This window comes from Grammomys surdaster, unplaced genomic scaffold (assembly GCF_004785775.1).
Source record: "Grammomys surdaster isolate TR1022 unplaced genomic scaffold, NIH_TR_1.0 125742, whole genome shotgun sequence".
Taxonomy (NCBI): Eukaryota; Metazoa; Chordata; class Mammalia; order Rodentia; family Muridae; genus Grammomys; species Grammomys surdaster.
This window is the reverse complement of record NW_021620574.1, coordinates 1,453,392-1,474,148: the sequence shown is the minus strand read 5'-3', so window position 1 is coordinate 1,474,148 and position 20,757 is coordinate 1,453,392. Positions and strand designations below refer to the sequence as shown.

General features: G+C 51.7%; 2 protein-coding genes across 12 annotated transcripts in view; both read right to left on the bottom strand.

Moving 5' to 3' along the window:
* Prkag1 (protein kinase AMP-activated non-catalytic subunit gamma 1) overlaps nt 1-3,646 on the bottom strand; it is an 18,433-nt gene extending 14,787 nt beyond the window's left edge. Inside the window, exons 1-2 of one of the 2 annotated variants that reach the window (XM_028788264.1) lie at nt 3,574-3,618; nt 1,417-1,463 (exon numbers count right to left, since the gene is read on the bottom strand). Coding sequence is in view for 1 of the 2 variants with exons in the window: in XM_028788263.1 (XP_028644096.1) it covers nt 3,574-3,582 (9 nt within the window). In the remaining variant the exon portion in view is untranslated. Of the gene's footprint in view, nt 1-1,416; nt 1,464-3,573 lie in introns of both variants that reach the window. The other variant, XM_028788263.1, reaches the window with a different exon arrangement.
* A 1,824-nt stretch (nt 3,647-5,470) lies between these two features.
* Kmt2d (lysine methyltransferase 2D) overlaps nt 5,471-20,757 on the bottom strand; it is a 37,878-nt gene continuing 22,591 nt past the window's right edge. For 7 of the 10 annotated variants that reach the window (XM_028788327.1, XM_028788333.1, XM_028788331.1 and 4 more), the window contains exons 36-56: nt 19,316-19,439; nt 19,095-19,179; nt 18,931-18,997; nt 18,601-18,833; nt 15,773-18,508; nt 15,530-15,670; nt 15,238-15,405; nt 14,925-15,084; nt 14,193-14,268; nt 13,909-14,084; nt 13,681-13,811; nt 12,992-13,124; nt 12,790-12,917; nt 11,514-12,654; nt 9,457-9,593; nt 9,239-9,369; nt 8,681-8,728; nt 7,296-7,581; nt 7,028-7,101; nt 6,831-6,939; nt 5,471-6,725 (exon numbers count right to left, since the gene is read on the bottom strand). In XM_028788327.1, coding sequence (XP_028644160.1) covers nt 6,633-6,725; nt 6,831-6,939; nt 7,028-7,101; nt 7,296-7,581; nt 8,681-8,728; nt 9,239-9,369; nt 9,457-9,593; nt 11,514-12,654; nt 12,790-12,917; nt 12,992-13,124; nt 13,681-13,811; nt 13,909-14,084; nt 14,193-14,268; nt 14,925-15,084; nt 15,238-15,405; nt 15,530-15,670; nt 15,773-18,508; nt 18,601-18,833; nt 18,931-18,997; nt 19,095-19,179; nt 19,316-19,439 — 6,377 coding nt within the window. In that variant the 3' untranslated portion in view covers nt 5,471-6,632. The remainder of the gene's footprint in view (nt 6,726-6,830; nt 6,940-7,027; nt 7,102-7,295; nt 7,582-8,680; nt 8,729-9,238; nt 9,370-9,456; nt 9,594-11,513; nt 12,655-12,789; nt 12,918-12,991; nt 13,125-13,680; nt 13,812-13,908; nt 14,085-14,192; nt 14,269-14,924; nt 15,085-15,237; nt 15,406-15,529; nt 15,671-15,772; nt 18,509-18,600; nt 18,834-18,930; nt 18,998-19,094; nt 19,180-19,315; nt 19,440-20,757) is intronic. The other 3 variants (XM_028788335.1, XM_028788336.1, XM_028788337.1) reach the window with 1 other exon arrangement.

Sequence of the window (20,757 nt, the reverse complement as noted above, 5' to 3'; positions counted from 1 at the left end):
CTTTTGCCATTGCATCAAGTCAGTCTCTCGTGTCTCCTTGGGTGCGCACTAATTGGGACTTGAGATGGGGTCCTCTTCCTGGGTCCTTACAGTAGCCAGGGGAGTGGTGGCGCACGCCTTTGATCCCAGCACTTGGGAGGCAGAGGCAGGTGGATTTCTGAGTTCGAGGCCAGCCTGGTCTACAGAGTGAGTTCCAGGACAGCCAGGGCTACACAGAGAAACCCTGTCTCGAAAAACCAAGAAAAAAAAAAAAAGCAATTTGTGATTTAGGGGAGGGCAGTTCTAGAATACAGCCCATCACTGTGAGCGGTCACAGCAGCAGAACTTCAGGCAGCCAGCTAAATCAAGAGCAGTCAAGAGCAGAGAGGAATGCATGCACACTGTCCTCTGCTTGCTTGCTGCACTGTTTCATTTCTCTACTCTTAGACAACTTTGGATCGTCTACCTAGACAACGGCGCTGCTCACAGTGGGCTAGGTCTTCCCACAGCAGTTGGCTAAGACATGTCCACAGGACAACCCAATCTAGACAGATAACCCCTCGTTGAGACTTTCTTCCCAGGTAATTCCAGGTTGCAATCAAGTTGACAAAACTAAACAATCACCACAGAAACAATTAAACAGGACTTTATCCTTCCTGCCTGTTTCTCCACTAGTGGGAGAATTATGGACACTCCCCTCTTCCTTTAATAAGATGGGGCTGAGAACTCTGGGTAGTGGTGTACAACTGTATTCCCAGTGCTCAGGAGATCAAGACCAACCTCAGCTACAGAGTGAATTCAAGGTTAGTCTGTGCTACATTAGACCCTGACTCAAAACAGTAACAAAACACCCAAAACAAACTATCTTAGAGAGCCAAAAACATCACTGTACTACACACATGTAAAAGTACTATTACAGAGACAGAGGCTAGATCCGACATTAAGACAAACTGCTTTCCACACCCCGGATCTGCATTTCCAGTTGTGTTCCAACCACACACTACAAAGACTATTTGTAATGCTTTAATACAGAATATCTGTCCCCCAAGCCTGTTCTTACCCTGTGACTTTCCGGGATTTTTTGTTTGTTTGTTTTATTTTCTCAGTGCTACTCTGCCATCTTTCCAGTGTCTGGGATTGTCATTCTGTTTTCCTTACATGTAAGACAGTTTTTTGAGGTTAGAAATGCCCCAAACCATCTCCGTCTGTTTTCACAGCCCTGCCTCAGGATCTGCTTCTTACTCTGCACCTCCCCCCGCCCCCCATAAGCTTTCCTCTGAGAAACTACACCTCCAGTTGCCCAGCATTCTCTGTCCCTGCTCCACATCTGTAGCCTCCCTGCTTTACACTTTGATCAGGTTCTCTAGCCAAAGTAGCTCATTAGGAGAAAATACTTCCCAAGGCTGGTGAGATGGTTGAGTGAATAAAAGAGCTTACCCTGTAAACCGGATGACCTGTGTCTGATCCCCAAACCTACGTCAGGGCTGTAAGAGAAAAGCAACTACAAGAAACTGTCCTTTGCCTCCATGCTTGTTCCATGGCAGCTACATACCTTCTCCCACACCAATCTCAATCTCTCTCTCTCTCTCTCTGTCTCTCTCGCTCTCTCTCACTCACACACACACACTTCAAAATAAAAAAAAAATCAAACAAAACAAAACTTACTTTCTGAAGTGGCTTAGTCTATTTACAGAAAGCTGTTAAGAATATTCTCAATATTCCCGTCTTACTCATACATCTCCCACCGGTCCCCTTACTACAAAGCCCAAGCTGGGAGTGATGGCTCATGACCACACTGCTCAGAAGATCTAAGCTACCTACTGAGACCCCGTCTCAGGAAAAAAAAAAAAAGTGTGTGTGTGTGTATTTCCAATTTGGTCTTAGCCAACTTTTCTTACACCATGACCAAAATCCAGTTTCAACACCACTGAGCCATGAGTCTGAACTCTTTTCTAGGCCTAGTGTAATTTCTCCTTCCTTTATTCTGGTGTCTGTACCGTGAGGATAGTACTTACTACAGTCTACCTTAACTAACAGCCTTCCCCATAATCATCTCCAACTCCCCGTAATCCAGTATATATAAAGTAAAGGGCTAAATTTGGAAACATACAGAAAAGCTGCTTTTAAACTATATGCTCACAGTTTATCATTTATACTTATAATGTAAATAATATATTTACAAGTTAAAAAAAAAGTATTGTTTTAAATTTAATGTAATCTTTTGCTGAAAATGCTTTCTCTTGTAGAAAATGAAATGCTTGAGGCTGGAGAGATGGCTCAGCGGTTAAGAGCACTGCCTGCTCTTCTAGAGGTCCTGAGTTCAACTCCCAGCAACCACATAGTGGCTCACAACCATCTGTAATGTCATCTGATGCCCTCTTCTGGTGTGTCTGAAGACACCTACAGTGTACTCATATACATAAAATAAACAATTCTTTTTTTTTTTTTTTTTGAGACAGGGTTTCTCTGTGTAGCCCTGTCTGTCAAAATAAACAATTCTTAAAAACAAACAACCGAAAGAAAGAAAGAAAGAAAGAAAGAAAGAAAGAAAGAAAGAAAGAAAGAAAGAAAGAAAGAAAGAAAATGAAATGCTTGCCTGGATGACTTTTTCTTTTCTTTTTTTTTTTCTTTGGTTTTTTCGGGACAGGGTTTCACTGTATAGCCCTGGCTGTCCTGGAATTCACTCTGTAGTCCAGGCTGGCCTTGAACTCAGAAATCTGCCTGCCTCTGCCTCCCAAGTGCTGGGATTAAAGGCGTGCGCCACCACCGCCCGGCTCTTTCCTTCTTTATAAGTTACACTATTTCTCTGCAGACAAAGGTGCCGGGAAAAAATTTTACTCCAGGCCAAGTAACTGACTCAAAGAAAATGAGAAAAAAAAATTCTAAGAAGAGCGAACCTGCAAGTGTTACCAAGCTATACAGTGAGGGTAATCAAACCCCAAGCTGCCTACAGAAGAAACTCGGTTTAAAACTACGGCGCAGGAAGTCGATGGGAGGGCCTTCAGAGTGGCAGAGAAAGGCTCCTGTGAATGAGGTAGGTCAAACAAGTAGCAGATAACCTACAGCATCTGTAATAGGTGACCAGGGTCTGCCACCATCGGTCAACGCTGCGCTGCTCGCCAAGAACGAGCTGTCAACATGCATGCACAGCGTCACTCACTGATCAGAACACGACCTAAACTTGTCCAAGGGACACAGTGGCCTCCTGGATCCCTTCCTTCACGGAGAACTCAATTCTCGGGCTTATTAAAGGAATGCAGTATAGTCTTTCGTTGTCCACGCCAAGAATTGCTTAAGCAGTCGCACAAACGGGGTCTCGCTCCCATGCAAACTTCTGAAAGGACTTGAGGCACTCATAAGCAGGGGGCCAACCAAGATCATTGCGGTGCTCGCGGGCTTCAAGCTCACAGCCCGCTCTCAGGGTGGGTACGGTGGACCTCAGGCGGGCACGGGTGTGGCCCAGACCTGGGACAGGCGCCCACCGAGGCAGAGGGGAGTCCGGGACTCCAGCGCCAAGCTCGGCCCGGCCCTCCCCCGCTCCCGCGGGGGTCTCCGGCTCCACAGCGCCCCCCGCCGCCCTCCTGCGCCACTCACCGACTCCATTGCTTGTGCCCGCCAGTTCCTCAGCTTGGAAAGCTCCCTTGCTGTAGACCCCGCCCCACATCCGGTGCCGCGCGCCACTTCCGCCTACGTCACACCCCAGCCCAGAGCGGAAGGCGGGGAACCCACCCTTCCGGCAGTGGCTGAGTATGGCTTGGATAACCTTCTTCCCCCCAGCTCTCCAGGACCTTAAGATCTAACTAACGGCGAGGGTCATGGGACAGAGGCGCTTGTATTTAAAATGTTCTTTTTTTATTTATCGTTTAAAAACAAACTTTGAAGAAGCAAAATCCAAAACTTGCCCTTTGCCTCTCGCAACATAAATTATGTACAGTTCAGAATGATCGCCGATACAAAACATGCCAAGGACAGGGGCGCTGGGGGTGGAGGAAGAGAGAGCGCTTTAAAAAAGGGAACCATTTCATCCGTTGTTACGAAGGACCAACCTTGCTGTACAGGATACACACAACACAAAATAAAGTTCTTCACGGGATTCACACTTGTCAGCGATTTATTTTTTTAAAAAGGGGGAGGGTCCTGGAGGTGAGGGTAGAAGGTAAAAGGGAGAAACTGAAATTGAGTATGTGCAAGTGTAAACCAACCCAAAATACAAACACAGGGGGAGGGGTTGGGGGTGGGATTCTGATGCAATTATACAGGCGGGGTACTTAAAAAAAAAAAAAACAACAACAACCAAAATTCCAACCTTGTAGCATGGGTCTGAGTTATAGTTTATATAAAAATTAAAAACTGTATAAGGTTTCTTCACTAAATTCTACAGGACTATCAGATACCTAGCATATGCTTACAAAGTCTGCCCCTTCTCCTTTCCCAGTTCTAGGGCCCAAGCCCCAACCAGAGCCCGACTCACAGGAGACAACCTCCCCACCACCTAATGCCTAGACCTTTCAGCTCTGTGGCTTTGGGGACAGCAAGCCCATTTCCCCACTGTCTGATCTAATTACAATGGTTTCTGTGGGGGTGTGTGTGGGAGTTGTTATTCTCATAAACATCTGCAGCTTGAAACAGTTGAGGAAGCAGCTTTAAAAAAAAAAAAAAGGCCAGGAAAAAAAAAAAAGGAAAAAAATCTCCCTACCCCCATCAATCCACAATCCCCCAAATTTAAAACAAAACAAAAACCTAAAATCACAACAGCAACCGCTCTACCCCTCCAGCAGGCCTGCCCATTGCCACCATCCAGCCCATCTCTACAATCCAGATAATCTGATTCTTGAAAATATTAATTACAAAATGCCCTTTGCCCACAGCCCCTAGGAGAGAACTGCACACAAGCGTCATCTCATCCCCACGGCTCCCCCAGAGAGGGGTCTGAGGCCTCACACGCCCTCTACCCCACCACCACCCGCAGGAAGAGGTCCAACTGCAGCACAAGCTTGGGCAGAAAGGAAGGAAAAAGGAAGATCAGGGTACCCATCACCCTCTGGCTCCCCCTGGGGCCAGCTTACTTTGTGCGTTATAACATAGTCCAACTATACAACCCGGGGAAAGATCACCCAGCTTCTCTCTATACCCCCACCTTACAGCAGTCACAGCCAGGGGGTGGGGAGGGGGAGGAAAGGTCGGTAGGGTGGGTAGTGGAGGGGGCCCCCCCACAAGGGGAGCTCCATGTGTCCGCCCCACACCCCCCTACCATTTATAAACTGGTTTTGTAAAAAGAAAATAGATATATTTATATAGAATATATAAAGCACAAAAATTAGTAGTTTTACATTTGCTCTCCCCGGGGGTGGGGGAGAGGGGAGGGTTCTCCCCTCCGGCCGGCTCCCCCACGCCCCACAAGACTATGTACAATCCCATGTATAAATAGATAAATACCCCCCACCCGCCCCGCGCTGACACTACGCTCCCCACCCCCACATCACCACCCATTCCCACCAGACCAGCAGCAGTTTGGTGACTGAGGGCAAGTGAGAGCTCTGGGCCACACCCTGCCTCATGGGGTACGGGCATGCCACTCAGGGATAGCCCTCACCCTACCCCCCACACCCCGTCCAGGGGCTGGAGGGCAGATGGGCTCAGGATGAGGCTGGGAAAACAGGAGAGCGAGATCCTGGTCCTAGATTTAGCACACCCCTCCAGCCTCCATGTCCAGATGGAGAAGGAGGTCCTAGAGCAACTAGGGACCAGTCACCCCAGTCTTCATCACCATTCGCCTCAGCCGCCATCCCACGCCCATAATTAAAAACAAAGATGGATTTTTGTTGTTGTTATTGTTGTTGTTGTCCTTCTCCTACCCCCCTTCCACCCACTAGACGAGGGCAGTGAGGTGGGGGGAGAGTCGGGGCAGTAGGGGGCTCGGAGAGGGTCTCACATTTCAAAACAGCAAAAAATCCAACACTTAAATGAGGTAGGTGTGGGTGCGGGGTCTCCTTGCCCGGCGTGCCCGGAGTGCCTGGCTTGCCTGGCGTGCCCGGCTTGCCCTCCTGGGCATCTGGATGCCTCTTTCCCATCATGTTGCATTTGTCAGAGTGGAAAACAAGGAAACACAACCCATAGAGAGACAGAAACACAGAGGAAAAGAGGGAGACAGAGACAGATAGAGAGGAAGGGGATGGGGGTGAGGGTAGGGGCAGGACCCGGCAGGCAGGGCCAGGTGTGGGACCCGGCCTTTGGGATTGTCAAGCTTAGTCAAGTCTCTTTGCAGCCTTGAGTTGGGCCAGCGAGGTCGGTGGAGGCAGCAGGGCTGAGGCCCGCCGCACACCCCTCCCTGCTCCCTGACACTTCTGGGTAGTCCCGGCCCATATAGCCCCCTCAAACCTGAGATGCCCAGTGGCTGCTTCTGTCTGTCCCCTCCTGGAACTGGGGGCAGATGCCAGCCTAAGGGCCGGTGGCAGGGAAGAAGGTTGTCCCTGGTGCCCAGGGTAGGCTTGGCCTAGGGTCCTCCGCCCCAGCCTCCTGCTCCAGGGGCTCCGGTCAGTCGGCAGCCCCAGCCCTGGGTCCTGGCTCTGGCTGCTACCTCTCTTCCCTCTCATCCCTTTCAGGGAAGAGGCGGGAGTGGGGGGAACTCCCCTGCCTGGTAGCCTCAAAGCTTCTTAGTTCATCCATTTCCTACAGTTCCAGGCTCCACAGTGACAGGGGATCTTGTGCTGATCGTCCTCAAAATCAAACTGATAGTCATAGGTCAGCTGGAAAGAAAAGAGGGACAGAGTCACACACAGCAAGCCTGAGGAGGATGCGGGCAAGGCGGCCATGATGGTCCTGGAGCCGCAGGGCAAAGTCTCTCCCCTCACCTCTTCTCCTTTGGGGATTCGCCGGCTGGAGATGATAATGATTTTGTCTTCCTTGTCAAATGTCACAACCTCTGCTACACAGTTAGGGGCACAGGAGTGGTTAATGTACCTGGATGGCAGGACAGAGTCAGTGTCAGAGATACCAGGTGACACCCACAATGCGGCCACCAGGGACACTTAAATCCTTCTTCTCTCACCTGGCAGGGCCTCCAGTCAACGTGGCGTCAATCACATGCTCATTGTTTATCCGAAACATGTAAATGCCGCGATTCTAGAAAGGCAGTCGGGGAGAAGCAGGAATGTTAGCAAGCAAACTGGGCACCAGGCTTAGCTGACATGACTGAACTTCTGTCTTCTCCCTCCCTGCACAGTTTTCCAACTGCCTCCTGGATTCAAACCTGCCCCTGTGCTCCTAGACAGAGGGTGGATGTTCCACCACACCAGCCCCCAGCCATACTGTAGTACCTGCTCCTCATAGATTTTCTCCCGCCGATTGGCCACCTCATTGCGAATGATGGTGCCAATGTACTCGATGACCATCGTGTGCTTCTCTAGGTCCTTGGCTGCATAGAGCCCAAGGCCCTGGATCCGTGAGCGAGCCAGGTACACATTGTTCTTCCACTCGGTGCGCAGGCGCCGGTACTGAGATGACTTGGAGTGCACAAACTGCTTGCTGTACGGGGTGTTGGTCTCGCCTGTGAAGGTGCTCTGATACGCCTTAGACATGCTGGTGCTGTTCAAGGTATGGGGCCTGGAGGTAACACCGTCCATGACATGACAGACCAAGCAGACCTTCCCCACCTCCTCCCTGGGAACGTGCTATCAGCAAGTACGACAAGTGCCTGCCGCTGTGGAAGTGGAGTGGAGGCATCTGGGTCTCAGCTTGGAAAAGGCAGCAACTCCCTACTGGGACCCTTCTGAACACCCTGGGTCGCAGAGACCACCCAGGACAGGGAGTAGGCACAGAGAGGGAAGAGGCACCGATTCCCCTACACTGAGCCCGCTCTCTCCTTCACACTGTCTAGCACCCTCCTGCAAACCATGCTGAACGCCGCACTCTTGGAGGTCTTCCCCAAGGCCCGGAATTTAAGCTGATGGTTTGTTTAATCAGATGAGTCCTACCTCTCACATAGGCTGTAAGCCCTGAAAATGGGGGCCATCTGTACCCCAGTGGCTTGATCTGATTTTTAAGTGGCTGTGAGTTCACAGCTTGAAGATGACATTGTTGCCTCTCTTCAGGCCAGCCCGCTCTGCAGCACAGCACTGGGCTCTGTGCAGACAGCTCAGTGCAGGGGAAAGACTGCCGCCCGATGGGAGGCCTTCACCACCCTAGGAAGGTCTTGCCCTGAGCAGTGGTTTTCAAACACTCGGGTGCGTTTCTGTTTTATTTAGCGGATTGTTTTCTTCAGCAAAATGTTGACTGTAACTCCAATCCACAGGTGAAAACAGAGTTCCTCTGGCTAAGTCCAATCTTAAGAAGGTGTAGTTACACACACTGGCTTCTGTGTTCTGGGGCTTTGGGAACAATGTGCTGAGAGTGTGAAAACCACTGTGGTAGAGCATTCGAGGTGAGCATCAAGGTTGAGGGCTAACGAGGGGTAGAGTGTTCGACGTTCTATGACAGCCTTCAAGCCACCAAAGGCCTTCATGGAAAGCCTGCTACCATGGGTTCTGCCTCCCTCTACCCGAGGACCAAGGTTAGGCTACTGTGGTACACAGAAAGACCAGCAACCCACATGTTAAGAGGAGGGCCTAGTCCCAGCTGTGTGACCTTTATCTAGTCACGCAGTCTTTCTGGGACTCAGTGTTCTCGGCTATAAAATGGGGATCATACCACCTGCCCTACCTACCTCATAAGGTTGTTGTGAGGATCAAATGAGATAATGGATGTGAAAACGCTTTGAAAAAAAAAGTATAAAGTGCTATACAAATGAAGGCCGCAGTGCTTTTCTATAACACTTCTAGTCAGTTACAACTTCTAGTTAGTTATAACTTCTAGTCATTTCTAAACCAACTCAGCTTTGGAGAGGGAATGTGCCCTAGTCACTCAAGGGGTATCTGGAGTTTAGGAGTATCACCGGCCCCTCTGGAAGCAAAACCAAAGAAGAAAGAAGTGACCAGCTCCCATATGCATCTCACCATTGGCCACCAAGAACCTCCCAGCAGCCACTCCCGGGGTACGCAAGAGTCCTCTGTCCTGTTTCCCTGGTCAACCCAGTGGACCTGAGCTGATTAGGGAAGAGGAAAGGGATACCCCAGGAAGATTTGTGTACCTCTAATCAGGTCTAAGGGTGACTCCCCAGGTTCTTGGAAACAACTCTGATCTGCATCTCAAACCCTCAGAACATGTCCAGACGGTCCTATCCACATCCATATCTACAGCCCATGGCCTAGCCGCACAAGCTCACCGTTTGTAGTGTGTGAGGATTTTAGGTTCTGATCTGGCACAGCCGGTGGGGTTGATCATGAGCGGTAGTTCCATCAGGGGGTGGCGCCCATAGCGGAATAAATAGTTCTGACAGCTCTCCACCCCAGGGAGCTGCGGATACAGGGATTGATCGATGCCTTACTCCTCTGAGACAGGACCAATATTCCCACCTTGCCTCCAGCTCCTTTGCTCACTTACCGACTCAGCTATGCGGAGCACAGCATGCACTGTCAGCCCAAAGAGCTCTTCGCCTTTCAGGTACTCAGGGAAGAGTCTCAGCATGTCGGCCTCTTTTCTCATGGCAGCCACAGGCTCGATGATGCGGTTCCACACGGCTAGACGTGCGTGAGACAGACAGCGCCCTTTAGGGTAACATCTGCTGACTCATCTCCAGCCTAACTCTGTCCCTAGGTTCTACTTCCCAGCACACGGGCACCAATTCCCTGTGGCTCCTCAGGATCCCTCCTTGTTTCCTAGAGAAGCTTCAGTGTGGAGGGGATGACAGAGACGACTGAGAGACAGAGACTGAGAGACCTAGCAGAAGCCACAGCGCTTACTGAATGAACGGACACACTGTGGAGTTGAAGTCTGAGTCACGGCTACGGGATTTAAGCCAAACAGCCAAGTCTCCCGAGACTCAGTCTCTGTGCGTCTACACTCACAGAATGACAAGGCTTACCTCCTGGGTCGCAGTGGACACAATAACCTGCATAAAGCACTCTACTACTCAACTGAGACACACAGTACATGCTTACCAAAACCTACTTCCTACTGCTTTATTCATCATCAGTACAGAAACAAGGATAAAAAGGAACGGCTCAGAAGTTAAGAACGATTGCTCTTCCGAGGGATCCAGGTTCGGTTCCCAAAAACCATCTTTTAACTCTACTCCCAGGGAATCCAACATACCTACTTCTGACCTCCGTGGGCACTGAACGTAGCAAAGACACAGACATACATGCAGGGAAACACTCACATACCCACACATACAATAAACAAATGTACAAATAGCCAGCCATGATAGTACACACCTCTAATCCTAGCACTTGGGAGGCAGAGGTAGGTGGATCTCTGAATTCAAGGCCAGCTTGGTCTACAAAACTAGTTTCAGGACAGCCTGGGTTATTACACAGAGAAAACCCTGTCTTGAAAAAAACTTAAGAAAATTCTAAATTAAAAAAAAATTGAAGGGGGGGGTGAGGTGGGGTTGTAACTCAGTGGTGTAAATTTGCCTAGCATGTCTAGATTTCTGGGTTCCATTCCCCGCACCACAAAAAAAACAAAAAACAAAAAACAAAAAAAAAACCAACTCTTAAAAAGATTTTATATGTGGAAAAAAAGGAATTTAAAATTGTGTATAATAGACAATAGGATCTTAAAATATCACCATTCAACTGGACAGTGTAGAACAAGCCTTTAATCTCAACACTTGGGAGGCAGAGGCAAGTGGATCTCTGTGAGTTCAGGGCCAGGTTGGTCACAGACCAAGTTCCAGGACATCCAGGGCTATACAGAAATAACCTGTCTCAGAAAGACAAAAACGACAAATTTTAGGCTAGGAGAGATGGCCTGATGGTTGAGAGCACTGGCTGCTCTCCCAGAGGACCCAGGTTCAATTCCCAGCACCCACATGGCAATTCACAGACTGTAACTCATACATGTGGTAGGTACATATGCATGGAAAAACACCAATACACATAAAATTTTAAAAAGTCAGGCACTGGTGGTACATGCCTGGCAGGAGGATCTCTGAGTTCAAGGCCAGCCTGGTCTACATAGCGAGTTTCAGAACAGCCAGGACTACACAGAGAAACCCTATCTTGGAAAAAACAAACAAAAAAACTAAACCACACACACACACATGCATACACATGCATAAACACAACCACACACACACACACGTACACATGAAACTTTTTTCTCTCTTTTTTTTTTTTTTTTTTTTTTTTTGAAAAAAGGTCTCCCAGGCTGGCTTCCAGTTCACTAGATAGTTGAGGACAACTCAGACCTTCCAACCTTCATCTTCCAAGTACTGGGATTATAGGCGTGAAGTGGTGTGCTTTACTAAGCAAAATACTCTCAACTGCAAAGGTATTTAAAGTGACTGAGACAGGCTGAACCCCATTAACTGGAGTTTTTAAGATACCGTGTGGCTTGTGGTAGGGGTAGGCCACTCTATAAAAGCTGTACACATAGCATCTTTCTCTGTAAAGTGACTCCTGGAATAACCTCCCCAGGCCCACTGCGGTGCTCACCTTGGGGAGATGCATCGGTGAAGACCAGATCTTCTAAACCCTGTTCGATGACTTTGATGACAAACTCGGGCCGTCCATTGTTCTCACTGATGGAGCAGCGGTAGCAGCAGCGACGATTGTTAGTACGAAGACTCCAGTAGATGCGCGTGGCCTCGTAGCCCACAGGGTACAGGGCAGTGGCGCTGTGGAAGTCAGCCATCTGGTGTGGGAGCAGCTGTCCAATGGCATGGAACACAAGCCCTCCTACTCGGAACATGTGTAGCCGCTCTCCCCGCTGGATGATGCTGGCAATCTGCTTCACCTCATCCCGTTCAATGTAGACCCTCCGGAAGACAGCAAAGGAGCTCAGTTCCTGCTCACAGGGGCCCTTGATCTTATGCATTGGACACAACATGGTCTTGTCCTTGAAGAACATGCACTTAGCACGGATGGCACAGGCAAAATGGTAGACACTGGGGCAACGCATGCGGTTGCAGCTGCTAGTGGCACCAGTTCGCTGGCACAGAGAGCACTTGGTTAGCAATCCTCGGTGCAAGGCCACCTCCACATTCATCAATGCCCCACCCTGGGTCTCATACACTTCCGTGGACCACAGGGCACAATTGAGGTGTACCCAGAGGTCCAGGTCAAGGTTGAGCAGGCGGGCGGGGCCATCAGTGGCACCGTCTCCCTCTTCATGACAGAAGCAGCATCTGCGGTTGTCTCGAGGCACCTTGCTTGGTCTCAAAGCTGTACCAAACTGCTCCATAATCTCTGCCACCTCCCGTTCATCCTCTTGCCGACCACCGCCCTTCTGAATGGTCAGCAGGAGCCGCAGCCGCTTCCAGCGCACCCCTTTCCACTTTTTGAGGCGTGGGGGACGGGAATCTTCGCTCTCTTCAGGGGGCCGGGCTCGGGGTTTGGGGCGGGCAGATTCAGGGGAGGAAGCCAGTGGCAGAGGTGAAGGGATGGGTGGCTCAGCAGGCAGTTCAGCCTGAAGTTCAACCATGGGCTCAGCGGGAGGACTGGCAGGAGAGGGTGCCAAAGGGGATGGAGGTGGGGAAGGTTCCTCAGGAGGTGGGGCGGAGAGCTGCCTCACATCCAGGTTGGAGACATTGTAGGTGTAGGTGTGCTGGATGGATGGCTCTGGGGCAGGGCTCTCCTGCAGGAACACCCCTGAATGTTAGTGCCAATTCTCCAGCCAACCAACCCTTCCTCCTCTCCAGCAGACTCCACTCCCTCAAAAAGTCCTAGGAAAGCCTTCTTCCTGAATCAGACCCTTCTCCCCCAAACCCACCTGCTTCAAGAGGCTCAAGATGTCTAACTGGCTCTTGAGGGTGTAGCCAGGCAACACTGCATCAAACTGCTTTAACCAATCAGGTCCAGTGTCTGGGCCCTTGCCACTCAAACCTTTTTCTTTCCCACCTAGAGAAAGGAAAAGGGTCAGTCTTCTACCAGAACTCCTCTCTGATCTGAAGGTGGTCTCCTGCTCTACTTACCAGAACCCTCAGCTTCCCCCTTCTTGGGTTCAAGGCCAGCCCGGGCAGGGCCATCTGGGAACAGCACCTCATAGGAGTTGGGGATCTTCATGCTTAGCAGCTCAGCCACCGCTACCATCACACCGTTCAGGTTCTGCTGGGGCAGAAGAGACATGTGAGCCAAGCCAGCAGGCAGCAGTGTCCACAGTAGTGAGCACTGCCTGTACAGACTGCTCAGCACAGCAAGGACATGGCAAACCCACTGCATGGAGGGTGCTCAGAGCTCCCTGTTCCACTGAGCTCTGCTTACACAGCCTTTCCTAACCTGTGGCAGGTCACGAGCTCCACAGACAGAATGATAATCCCGACTGCAAACAAACGGCTACTGTGGTTTAACTGTTTTCCACCTTTCTGTGACCATAGAACCCTGTGCAAGGCTCCACCGAATGTGACTGGAGGGTCAAGTCTTGTAGCATCTGTCACTTGACAGTCTGTTGGTTGACTGCCTCTTCCTTTATCTGTGGATGATGAGCCCTACGAGGGACTCCACTTCCCTCACCGAGCCCAGTCCTTAGCCCACCCTCTCTTTAAAAAAGCAGGTACTCAGGACAAATATTTAAACAGTTGTAACTTTTTTTTATCCAGACAAGTTCTGAAGGCTGCCCTCTGACCCAAGTTCTCCTTGACCCCATGGTACCCCCGGGACATACCTTGGCGGCGGCAGCAGAGACTGTGAGCATGACTGACACCTCACTCCCCTTGCCCTTCTCCCACGCTGTAGCAGGCAGCTTTCCAGGGACCTCAAGGTCAAGGACCCCATAAGGTTTGGTATCTGGGAAGACTGGACAGAGAGAGAATGTGTTTCAGTCACTTTCCATCCCTGCCCTCGCCTGACTCCCCACCACCCTGCGCCGGCCCACGCAGTAAGCGGCACTTACTAGGGATACTGGTGCGAGGGATGATAGGGATGACGGGAGAGAGAGCCCGGTTGTCTTGCTCCCACCGGCCAGAGCCCAGCTGAGGGAAACGTGGGGCCTCTTCCCCAAGGATGCTCTCAGGGGATGAAGCAGGCACAATGCTGTCAGGAGAGTCGCTGTCCTCATCACTCTCCATCCTGCAGGTTGGATGCAAACAGTGTTGATCCAGTCTTCCGGATTCTCCTGCTCAGAGCTAGAGACCAGAAGGTGTGGCCATAACCGAAACCCTCCTCCCTGTTCCCTACCTGACATCCTCAGTCTGGTTGTGAGGGGGTGTAGGCAGAGCAGCCAGCAGGTCTAAACTCTTCACTTCTGCAGCATCTGAGGGGTAGGAGGGAGGACAGTCAAGGTGAGTGTGGAGAGCTGTTCTGTCCCCAGCACCTCAGGGTCAACCATATATTGTGATCAACTATCTACTCAACTAACAGGAAAACTATACACATGGAGCCTTTGCTTGTGTGCTACATGTATTTCAAGACACTCATGTAGCACAGGCTAGCTGACGTCAAACGCATAATCTCTCTTGTCTTTCTTCCTCAGCATCAGGCACGATCCTAGCCCCTGAGTCACAGTGCCACTCCATATTTACATCTTTACATCTTTTAACAACTGAGATAAACTTTACAGTATCCGGTCTATAAGGAGGACATCATGGTTCAAACAAGTCAATCAATCTACTTGTTCCAAGCATCACAGCTAAACACACTCATGTGCTAGAGTTCAAATGTACATCAGAAAGGGTTCCATAGCCATGAACACTGGACTGTTTCTTCTCACAAAGCTTCCCTCAGATTCACCGTTGCTTTTGCAAGCCTCTAGAAGCCCACCCTTCCAAACAGTCCCTACCCACCAAATGTCTCGGTGCAGTGCACAGGGTACTATGCAACCCTTTCGTCTGCTGATATCGAGTGGCAGGACACCACTGCATGGCTGGAACTCATCCATCAAGTCCCAAGAGAGACCAGCTTCTCACGTACCTCTCAGTGTTCCTTCACTGTCCTGGGCAGAGGCTGCGTCCTTGGGGTGCTCCCCCAGCTCGTCAGAGGGAGTGACACCATTCACCATCTTCTGCTGCACCGATGGGGGTGGGGTGGGGGGCAGCGACGAGGGTGGTGTCGGCGGGTTACTCAGGTTATTCTGGGGGGTGGGGTGGGTGTTGTGTGCAAGACGGCATAGGGAGACTGGAATCATCTCCTGGCCCCACATTACACCAGCATGTTCCTCCAGTCTTTCATCCCCACCTCCAACCCCAAGAATCTTATTCCCAAAAAGTATTGCCATTTTTCTGACCTTGGTGAGCAGCTGAGAATAGTAGTCAGGGCCGGTGTGCAGAGCCCCACTTCCAAAGGCCCCCCTGAGCTGGCTCTGCCCACTGACTAGGCAGCCACTGCCAAAGGGAGCAAAGAGGCTAAAATTGGCGGTGATGGTAGGCTCCGTCAGCGGCAGCTGGGACAGTTCCTAGGAGGGGCGAGATGACAATGCTGTCAGATGCAGCACCTACAGCCACCCTTCAGACCTCGGAGGACAGGCTACCCATCCTCCTATCCAGGGGGAGTCCACGGGACTGGCTCCTGGGGATCACCTGTTTTAGCTGTTTCAATAAGGCCTCATTGGCCCTGACGCCATCTTCTTTCCGCAGCTTCTTCCGGGAGCTCGCCAATCTGTCACTTGTCTTCTGCACCCGCTTGGGCTTCGCCGGCAGAGGCTTCCTTGTGGCTGCATCCTAAACCACAGAAGCACTGTGAAGACCACTGCCTTTCCCTATTCTGACCCGGCCCTGCTCGACTGACCTCCACTGCTACATCACTCTATCCAAAGGACTTACCTCTTTGTTGCTGGAAGTACCCTGTAGCTTCTGCTCCAGCCCTGACAGCTTGCTGTCAATGTGTCCATTCATCTCAGCTCGCAGGCCCTCAGGTCCCCGCCCAGCACCAAGTTGCACATTCTTTGCCCGTAGGAGCTTCTGCAAGAGCAGATGCCCAGCCTCTGAGCGGGAGCCTGCTAGCAGGAGGTGGTTGCTGGTGCCCGGGGCCCCAGCTGGCTCCCCATTGGCCTCCCTTTTCACTGTCTGTGCACCCAGGGCACATGGCTCTTCCCGAGGCTCCTGCTTGATGCTGAGTTGAGATGGTTCATGTACCACCTGTCCATTCACCTGTTCCAGATGCCCGGGTACCAGGCTGCTCTGCTCTGGCTTCTGGGCTTCTGGGAGGTTGTCTGAGGGGTCCCAAGGTCCTAGCCCCTTGCCAAAGAAAGTATCTGCAAGCTGGGCAGCAGCAGGTGAGACCCTCCCAGGAGGCAGCTCCAAGGCTGGCCCCTGGGGCTTTGGAGTCCCTGGATGGGTTGGGGTTAGCTGGGTACTGGGGGAAGGTAATTGTGAAGGTCTCTTTGGCTCTTGGGGACTGGAAGGTGGAGGTGTGGGATGGCCAGGGCCAAGCACTGGTCCTGTAGATAAGGCTCCTTGTGGGACAGGGAGCCGGGGTGGGCCCTGAGGTCTAGAGCCCGCCCCTAGCTCCTGGAGGGGTCCTGTCTGAGATGCAGAAAAAACCCCAGGTTGAGGTTGACAGCCCAGGAGGCCCTGGAGGGGAGAGGGTTGGGTCCCCAGCTCCTGGAACGGTGGAGTCTGGCGTACTGCCTGACTCTGCTGCAGCTGTCGCTGCATGAGGAGTGCCTGTAGCTGCTGCTGCTGCTGTGGGCTCAGGTGCCGTAGCTGCGGGTTTTTGGCCAGGACTCCTTGGAGCTGTGCTCGAAGTTGACCCACTGTAGACATGACTCCAACTCCAGGAGGACCCTGACCAGACTGAGGGGCAGGTCCCGATTTGGGAGGCTGTGACCCTGTGTTATTCTGAATGGGTCGATCTAACCCAAGGGGCTGTTGGGAGCCCAGAAGGTTCTGGGCCACAGGTCCAGGCTGCTCCCCCAAGGAAACAGAGGGTTGGGCCAGCAGGTGGGGTGCAGATGGGGCCTCAGAGGAGGATCCACTCCCTAGCTGCTGCCCATGGCTTCCTCCACCTGTCGTGGGAAGCAAGTTCACCTGCTGCTGGGGTTGTGCTGGGAGCCTGAGCGGTGGCTGCAGCTGCACTGATGTGGGCTGAGGTTGGGCCTGGGATTGGACAAGCAGGAGTTGTGAATCTCCAGAAACAGAGGGCTTTACCTCCCCTGGTTCAACAGACATTGACTCAGGTGTAGTCCCCACTGCTGGTGGCCCTCCTTGATGTGTCGAGGGTCCCTCAGTGACCTCTGAAGGAAGCGCTGTCTCTGTAATGTTTTGCTCCTTGCCTGCCAGGAGGGGGGTTGGGCCTAGGGCTCCAGGGCTAGAAAAGTGTTGAAGAGGCTTGACTGGCATGCCAGGGCCAAGTGTCACTTGCTGCTGCTGCTGCTGCTGCTGCTGCTGCTGCTGCTGCTGCGGAGATAGTAAAGTTCGATTCTGGTTCAAGAGGCCCATCTGCTGCTGCTGCATCTGTTGCTGCTGGTGCAGCTGCTGCTGCAAGTGCAGCTGTTGCTGCTGCTGCAGTTGTTGCTGCTGCTGCATCTGTTGCTGCTGTAGCTGCTGCTGCAGCTGTTGTTGTTGCTGCTGTTGCATCTGTTGCATCTGTTGCTGCTGTAGCTGCTGCTGCTGCTGCTGCTGCTGTTGTAAAGAACCCAAGGCCTGAGCACTCATTTTGGGCTGTCCACCATGTGACATCATTCCTTGCTGAAGTTGGGAAATCCCTGTCATAGATCCCTGCTGCTGCTGCTGCTGCTGCTGCTGCTGTTGCTGCTGCTGGGCTGTGAGCAGCCGGTGTCCCATAAGGCTGTGACCCTGCTGGGCCAGCTGAGGGGAGCTCAGCACCCTGGACTGAGTCATAAGCACCTGTCTGTGAGGGCCCTGAGGACCCAAAGCTCCAGAGTGCTGCTGCTGCAGCACTGCCACCTGGGCAGGACCCAGCATGCCCTGGGACCCCTGTGATTGCTGGGGGGACAACTGTTGAACCAGGAGGCCCTGGTGGTTGCTGGGAGGCAGAAGGCCCTGAGGCTTAGGACCCAGAGCCTGGTTCTGTACTCCGGGACCCTGTTGTTGTTGGATTGCCACCTGCCCTAAGAGGTGTTGCTGCTGCTGCTGTTGCTGTTGCTGCTGCTGCAGTTTCTGAGCCAGCTGCATTCGCTGCTGCTGCAGCTGTTGTTGCCTTTCCTGTAAAAGCCTCGAGTCAGGTCCAAGGCTTCGGAGAGCAAGATTGCCAGGGAAGAAGCTCCCTGAGGGGCCAGTCAAGGATCCAGCCACACCAGAATGCTGCTGTTGCTGTTGTTGGGCCAAGGCAGTATTGAGGAATGGACCACCAGACTGTCCAGGTAGTACCATACCCCCTGGAGGCAGACGAAGCCCTCCAGCTTGCCCACCCGGAGGTGCCTGTGGTGGCTGTAACCCATGGCCAGGGAGCTTGGTGAGGACCCGAGGATTCTGAGAAGGGCTGACAGCCAGTACAGCTGAGTGCTGCTGTTGCTGCTGTTGCTGTTGCTGCTGCTGCTGCTGTTTGTTCCGATATTCTGCCATGAGATTTGTGTGCTCTTTCTGCTGTTTCCGGACCTAACATAGGAGGGTTGGAAAGGTCAGCCTGGAGACTGCCCACCCCGCTGTCCCTGTTCCCTGGTCTCTGGGTTCGAAGCTGAACTCCTCACCTGGTCTAGCTGCTTCTGGATCTTGCTCTGCTGCTCTGTGACCAGCTTGAGCTTCTCAGCGTCGGCTTCTGGGAACTCGCGCCCAGCCTTTTTGGCAGTGCGCTGCTTGGCACACAGAGCCTTCCGAGACTTGCGGTGCACACCAATCTGCTCTTCCAGCACCTTCAGCTGCATCTGTAGGAGCTGCTGGGTATGGAACAGCCATTCTTCATACTGCCGCTGGTCAGCCTCATCTGGGAACAGACCTTGTATGGTAAGACCCACAAAACAGTGACCTTCTTCCCAATTCCTACCCGCTACTTTGCACCCTCCTTCTCTGCCCATACTCACTGATCACTCCCTGGGCAAAAGTGGGTGGGTTGGGACGAGGCTGGGAAGGGTCACTGGCATTCCGCTCCTGTGGAAAGAGAGATTTCTAGAAGGTCATTGTTCCATGGCAGGCCCTATGAAGACAGCCCAGTGAGATAGTACATAGGTTTCTACTTTCCCCTTACCTGGCCACTCCCAGGTGCCACATGGTTCTGAAGATCACTGCCAGACCCCCCAGAGAGCCTCTGAGCCAGCAGTGAAACTTGCTGCCTACAGTTTATAAAGCATAGGGAATTCTGGTGTCAATGAGGGCACAGGTGACATACAAAGCAATGGGCATGTTGGGAGGGAACCAGGACCGAGATGTCACAGGGAAAGTCAGCCCCACCCAAGTCCCAAGACTCACCTGTTTATACCAGGCGCCACCCCAATGCTGCCCTGAGCCATCACTTTCTTGATGCCTTTCAAGGCGACCATCTTGGCCTTTGCAATTGGATCTATGATGTCTTCAGCAGCAAATCTGTCCAGGTCTGAGGAAGGAGGAGAGGAATGTGTTGGGTTTGAGAGTCAAGGCTCCGTAGCATGATGGCTGTTTACCCCAATGCCCTGACCTCTACATAAAGAACAATGACGTGGCAAGTCCACTCGGCTAAGCCAGGAACTTGGTGATGCAGAACTAATGACCTGAAACATGGTCCTTGTGTTTGTACACTGTAAGAAAATGGCATCAGTGAGCATCTGTTCAGTCAGCCGGCGCCACTCTACTGTTTAAGCCTCAGTTTCCCTCACTTGATGAGAGACAAAGATTGCCCACCTCCTGGTGCTAGACAGGATCATGTGGCAATAAAGGCGTGCTTGCTGAGCCAGACAGAACTCTTGCAAGTAGTATTCTACAACCCAACAGAGCTCAGTCACCCAAGGTGGAGGCACTCGCTGTGGCAAAACCTTAGACAGCAGTTGTCTCTGACACAAAAACATCATCCAACAGCCCACTGTCCTGCTAGCCTCCGACTGAGGAAACAAAAACAAAACACAATAAACAGGGCACAGTTGTGCACAGCTGTAATTCCAGCACACGGAGGCTACTATAAAAGATTCTAAATTTAAGGCAGGCCTGTGGTATATAGTGAGACCCTGCCTTAAAGGACAAAACAAACTAGAATAAACCAGGTATGGTGACACATGCCAATAATTCCAGCGCTTGATGGGTGAGACAGAAGAATCCTAAATTTAACATCCTCATATACAGAGTGAGTCTGGGGTTAGCCTGGGGTACATGAGATCCTATCTCACCTCCCATCCTACTCTTATGCCCTCCCCCACAAACAAACAAGCAAACCCATAAAGCAAGCAGAAAAAAAAAAAAATCTAAAACCCCTACACTTTGGTTTACACTTCTAGGGTGCTTTTGTTTAATTAATTGTTTATTTGGGAAAGGATCCTCCTATTTGTCTCTGGCTGTCCTGGAACTCACTATGTAGAGTAGGCTGGCCTTGAACTCCGAGCTCCTCCTGCCTGTCTCTGAGTACTGTGGTGTGCAGCACCATGCCTAGCCTGCAGTCATCCATCTCCCCTGGTCAGAAAGCTGACCCTCAGCTTGTAAAGGACTAACTAGTCTCATCCCGTGACCTTTCACTGCCAGTGAGTTCAGATCCAGCTCTCTTACTTGTATCATCTCAGACAGGTTACTTAACTTTTGTGCCTCAGTTTCCTCTTCTTTTTTTTTTTTTTTTTTTTTGAGACAGGGTTTCTCTGTGTAGCCCTGGCTGTCCTGGAACTCACTCTGTAGACCAGGCTGGCCTCAAACTCAGAAATCCGCCTGCCTCTGCCTCCCAAGTGCTGGGATTA